The sequence below is a fragment of the Chiloscyllium plagiosum genome, chromosome 38, assembly GCF_004010195.1.
Source record: "Chiloscyllium plagiosum isolate BGI_BamShark_2017 chromosome 38, ASM401019v2, whole genome shotgun sequence".
NCBI classification, from domain to species: domain Eukaryota; kingdom Metazoa; phylum Chordata; class Chondrichthyes; order Orectolobiformes; family Hemiscylliidae; genus Chiloscyllium; species Chiloscyllium plagiosum.
In genome coordinates this window covers 9,869,924-9,875,883 of record NC_057747.1, presented here as the reverse complement: position 1 = coordinate 9,875,883, position 5,960 = coordinate 9,869,924, and the positions used below count along the sequence as shown (strand labels likewise).

At 44.5% G+C, this 5,960-nt stretch overlaps 1 protein-coding gene across 8 annotated transcripts in view; it reads left to right on the top strand.

The window, feature by feature from the left end:
• Window positions 1-5,960, top strand: part of ptpn20 (protein tyrosine phosphatase non-receptor type 20) — a 414,663-nt gene that overhangs the window by 225,863 nt on the left and 182,840 nt on the right. For all 8 annotated transcript variants that reach the window (XM_043678810.1, XM_043678805.1, XM_043678807.1 and 5 more), the window contains 3 exons: window positions 378-485; window positions 570-686; window positions 1,683-1,873. In XM_043678810.1, the coding sequence (XP_043534745.1) occupies window positions 378-485; window positions 570-686; window positions 1,683-1,873 (416 nt within the window). The remainder of the gene's footprint in view (window positions 1-377; window positions 486-569; window positions 687-1,682; window positions 1,874-5,960) is intronic.

Sequence of the window (5,960 nt, the reverse complement as noted above, 5' to 3'; positions counted from 1 at the left end):
TCAGTCAGGCTTGACTACAGCATGTGGTGACAGGGTGCCGAACTGTTCTGGGAAAAAACTAGCCCTGGAAACAAATGTAAGTGTGTGCTTTGTCGGTCTCATATGCCACTAAGCACAGGGGAGAACCCAGGAAGAACTGAGGGAGTAAATGTATACGGAGCATCAGATTTACAGAATCCTCAAAATTGTAATGGTGTGGAAGGAGTCCACTTGGCCCTCTTTCTGTTTCTTTTACTGAGTGCCAATATTCTCACATCCCATGCACCATTTCTGTCCAAATAGTCATCCAGTTCTCTCTTGAATTTCTCAGTTGAAGTTGCCTTTCACTACAGTTCCAGCCAGTGCATTCCAGATCCTAACTCTGCCCTTCTTTGCAGGATTTCAGATTGTTGGAGGAGAGCGCACTGGGAAATTAGACCTGGGGATCTTTATTACATCAATCACACCAGGAGGCCCAGCAGACAAAGATGGACGTGTTAAAGAAGGTGACCACCAATTCTTGAAAGCGTTTTGTCATCAAATTCCACTCTTCTCTGTTCAAATTATTTTCCCCTTTGTGTCTCTTGCAGGAGGACGTCTGATCTCAGTGAATAAAGAGAGCCTGGAGGGGGTCACTTTCAGAACTGCAGCGGAGATTCTACAGAACGCCCCCGATGAAGTAACACTCATCATCTCTCAGCCAAAAGGTATTTGTGCTTTTTGTTTTTTGCTGTAACCAGCGAGAGAACAAACACCCTCTTGCCGTGCTTGTGCAATGGATAACCTTTGGTGAGAAGCAGTGGTGGAGGTGCCGATTAGGCTAACATTTACAACCCCTTTCTAATTATCCAGTAGGCAACTAAGAATCAACCGCAGTGCTGTGGGTCTGGAGTCACAAACAAGCCAGACCTAATATGGTTGGCAGATATTCCCCTAAAGGGCAGTAGTGAGCCAGATAGGCTTTTGTGACCATGACAACACATTCACCAACAGACTAGTTTCCAATTCAAGGTTTGTACTGACTTCAAATTTCACTATCTGACATGGAGAGATTTGACCTTATGGCCCCAGAATGTTAGGCTGGATTTCGGCGTTACCAGTCGTGGCATTACCACTGCCATGACACTCCATCTTTTTGTTTGTTATCACCTTGCAATTTGATGACTTTTATTGTGTGTTTTACAACCAATGAGGAAGAATGTTTAAAGCACCATGTCTTAGGATGACAAAACCCCTTGAACTCTCTATTGATTTTTTTTTAAGACTTGCAGGGAGAAAGTGGAAACTATCTTAGAATCATCATCCATATAGATTGAAGGGAGAGTGTAAGAGACACATTTTCTGTCCCGCAGTAAAGCAGAGAAAAGTAAATGAAGTAACATTTAAAAAGGATGAGGGTGAATATTAAAAATCAACATGTAATAAGATTTGAGGAAATAAAAGATAGAGGAATGGAATCTTCAGAGAGCTAGTACAGAGACAATGGGCCAAATGGTCTGCAAGATTCTGTGATAATAATAATATGTCAGATCCAATTTAAAGTTGCAGTATTAAATTTTAGTTACAGTTACCTTACACATGTAATGTCTGCAGCTTTAACATAGTAGAGCCAGAGGTGAAAGCCATTGTGTTCATGAGTAAAAGGCTTTACTCACAGCAGGATTGTTTCTGCCACTTACTAATGTGTTGACCCTGTGACTTAGACCCACACAAGACTACTTGGATGGGCGCTGCAAATTTAAGAAGTAAAGTCAGTAGCTCAGTGAGCTCACAGCACCGTTGGCATGGTAACTCGTCTGCAAGAGAACAAGGCCTCAATCATGAAGTGTGTGCTCCTGAGGTGACTCCAGTGATGGGTGGGCCATCTGACCACATTCATTTTGCGAAAAAGAAGGTAAACCCAGCTCAACTAACCTAAGTAAAGGAATACCTTCAGGTTAAAATCGAAGACTGTTCTTTTCTAATTTTGTGCACATGCCAACATTTGATTGGCTGTTCATTTGCTGTGACGGATGGTAAATTTAAGGTTGGTGAGCATAGAGTCCCATTTCCTTTGTTTCCCCAGGCTTTTCAGTGGGTGTGCAGTTTTTGATCCAATTTTTGCTAATGCCACAGAACAATGTCTCAGTTCTGCCCATTGTGAGCAGTAAGGAGGTCACAATTGTTACTGCAGTCAATTCCGCATCAAATCAGTGCCTCTGTGCAGCGTTAAACATGTCTGTTAAATGCTGATTGACATTATCTCTCTCGTTTAATGTCATGTTGGAATATCAGACCAGGAGGCGGCCATTCAGCCATTCAAACCTGTTCTGCCTCCATTTAATTAGGTCACAGTTGAGCTACGTCTCAAATACTGATTCCGTAACCCTTATTACATGGGCTAACAAAAGGCTATCAGGGAGATGCAGTACAAGTTAGAACAGAATTAGGTATTTTCACCCTTCACGTCTGCTTTGCAGAAAGATCTGTTTGTGTACCAAATTCCACATTGACATGCCATCTCAGTCTGCATTTCCTGCTCACTCCTATTTGCCCAGAGGGCAGTTAAGAGTCAAACATATCACTGTGAGTGTGGGGTCATATGTAGGCCAGGACAGGTAAGGACAGCAGATTTCCTTCCTTAAAGGGCATTAGTGAACAAGATCATAGAATCTGTATAGTGCAGATGGAAACTATTTGACCCATAGACTCTTCACTGACCCTCTGCAGAGCATCCCACTGAAAACAAATTCATCCTCGTAACCCCACATTTACCACAGCTAATCCACCCAGCCTGCACATCCCTGGGCAATAGAGGGCAATTTAGCGTGGCCAATCCACTTAACCGGCACGTTTTTGATCAGTGGGAGGAAACCAGAGCACCCAGAGGAAACCCATGCAGACGCTGGGAGAATGTGCAAACCCCACACAGACAGTCGCCTGAGGGTGGAATCGAACCTGGGACAGTAGTGCTGTGAGGCAGCAATGCTAACCACGTGCCACCCAGTGGGTTTTGGTAACAAATTCACGGGTAGCCACATGGTCACTATTAGACTAGCATTTTATTTCTGACTCTTTATTTATTGGAATCAAATTTCACCAGTTGGCATGGTAGGATTCAAGCCCGAGTCATCAGAACATTAAGCTGAGGTACTGGATTGTCAGTCCAGTCACATTACCACTACACCACAGCCTTCCCCTTGCCAGCAAGAATCCATCTAGCTCCACCTTATAAATATTAAAGGACCCCCATCACTAGTGCATTCTGAGGCAGAGCTCTGCGAAGAAACTTGCCCTCATGTCAGCCCTCAAAGGTGATGCCTGAACTTGAAACACGGAAGTGCCTTGTTCAACTTTTAATGTCGCTCGTTAGTGGAGTTAGTCACTTCTACTAGCCAGTGATGTTCAGAGGAATGGGGCAAGTACAGCAGGAAGGCTCATCATAGTACAGACCGCCAGGTGAGGCTGTGCACCCAGCATTTGGGACCTGAACCAGAGACCATTCCAGGTGTTTCAGTCACCATCTGATGTGATTTTGTCTGCTGGGGAGGCCATCCAACGACAGGAACATAGAGCAATACAGCCCAGAACAGGCCCTTCAGCCCTCGATGTTGCACCGGCCAGTGAACTATTCTCAGCTCGTCCCCCTACACTATCCCAAAATCATCCATGTGCTTATCAAAGGATTGTTTAAATCTCTCTAATGTGGCTGAGTTGACTACATTAGCAGGTAGGGCATTCCACGCCCTTACCACTCTCTGCGTAAAGAACCTGCCTCTGACATCTGTCTTAAATCTATCACCCCTCAAATTTGTAGTTATGCCCCCTCGTACACGCTGACGTCATCATCCTAGGAAAAAGAAGTAGGACCTCACTTTGTATCTCAAGTCCTCTCACCTGCAGAGCCTTTGGTTTTGATCTTCATGTCATCATTGTCTACGGGAATAGTGCTGGAAGACTGGAGGATAACAAATGCTGTTCCCTTGTTCAAGAATGGGAGTAGAGACAACCCTGGCAATTATAGACCAGTGAGCCTTACTTTGGTTGTGGATAAAGTGTTGGACAAGGTTATAAGAGATGGGATTTATAATCATCTTGAAAGGAATAAGTTGATTAGGGATAGTCAACATGGTTTTGTGAAGGGTAGGTCGTGCCTCACAAACCTTATTGAGTTCTTTGAGAAGGTGAACAAGCAGGTGGATGAGGGTAAAGCAGTTGCTGTGATGTATATGGATTTCAGTAAGACATTTGATAAGGTTCCCCACGGTTGGCTATTGCACAAAATACGGAGGCATGGGATTGAGGGTGATTTAGCGGTTTGGGTCAGAAATTGGTGAGCTGAAAGAAGACAGAAGGTGGTGGTTGATGGGAAATATTCATCCTGGAGTTCAGTTACTAGTGGGGTACCGCAAGGATCTGTTTTGGTGCCACTGCTGTTTGTCATTTTTATAAATGACCTGGATGAGGGCTTAGAAGAATGGGTTAATAAATTTGCAGATGACACTAAGGTTGGTGGAGTTGTGGATATTGTTGATGGATGTTGTAGGTTACAGAGGAACACAGATAAGCTGCAGAGCTGGGCTGAGAGGTAGCAATGGAGTTTAATGTGGAAAAGTGTGAGGTTATTTACTTTGGAAGGATCAGCAGCAATGCAGAGTACTGGGTTAATGGTAAGATTCTTGGTAGTTTAGATGAACAGAGAGATCTTGGTGTCCATGTAGCTTTCCTCGCTGACATTTTTCCAGCCAATAATACCACCAGCCAAAACCAAAAGAGGTCAACTGCTGTTTTCAGTGGTGCCTAAGGGAGCACAAGCGACATTGTGCTGGACTAAATGACGTGCAAACCAACACTAATGGTAACTAGTCAGGCAAGACTCACTCAGGAGGTCCATCGAAGAGATTCAGAGTTACTCCCTCTAGTGAAGACAGAGCCCTGTAGCTCTTGACTCAACACAATAGCCTTTCCATGCCTAGCTTGCCAAGACCTTTCGGGATCCTACAAATATCAATCACCCTCACTCTTCCAAACTCCAGTGGGAACAAGACCAGTCTGTTTAACCCATCCCCATAAGACAGTCCAACATTGCAGCTATTAATCTAGTAAGCCTCCTCTGAACCTCTTCCAATGCATTTACTGCCTTCCACACAGTACTTGAGATGTCGTTTTCTCAATGCACCGTAGAACTGAAAAAAAAACAATTGCGCAAAGAAACCAAGAATCATGTTTATTTGCGGAATTGAATTTTCATGGAGTGTCCTCACTTGTTGAGCTGTGCTGAAGTCATAGTCAGTGTGTTGCTGGTAAAGTGCAGCAGGTCGGGCAACATCCAAGGAGCAGGAGAATCGACATTTCAGGCAGGACCCCTTCTTGGGGCTTGTGTCCGAAACGTCGACTCTCCTGCTCCTTGGATGCTGCCTGACCTGCTGTGCTTTTCCAGCACCACACTCTCGACTCTGACCTCCAGCATCTGCAGTCCTCACTTTCTCCTGAACCTGGAGATAGAGCTTTTGAATATTTTAAGGCAGTAACTTATTAATAACTGCAAATACAAGGCACATTTTGTTTTTAATTAACCGAATTCTTGAAGCCACTGCAGGTTGAACTAATGCTCCATCTAGATCGTATTCTGTTCGGACTCGCCCGCAAGGACCCCGATATTGCCCTCTCAGCAAATTAAATGCTGTCTAGGGTGTAGGTTTGCTCGCTGAGCTGTAGGTTTGATATCCAGACGTTTCATTACCTGGCTAGGTAACATCATCAGTGGCGACCTCCAAGTGAAGCGAAGCTGTTGTCTCCTGCTTTCTATTTATATCTTTCTCCTGGATGGGCTTCCGGGGGTTTATGGTGATGTCATTTCCTGTTCGTTTTCTGAGGGGTTGATAGATGGCATCTAGATCTATGCGTTTGTTTATGGCATTGTGGTTGGAGTGCCAGGCCTCTAGGAATTCTCTGGCATGACTTTGCTTAGCCTGTCCCAGGATAGATGCGTTGTCCCAGTC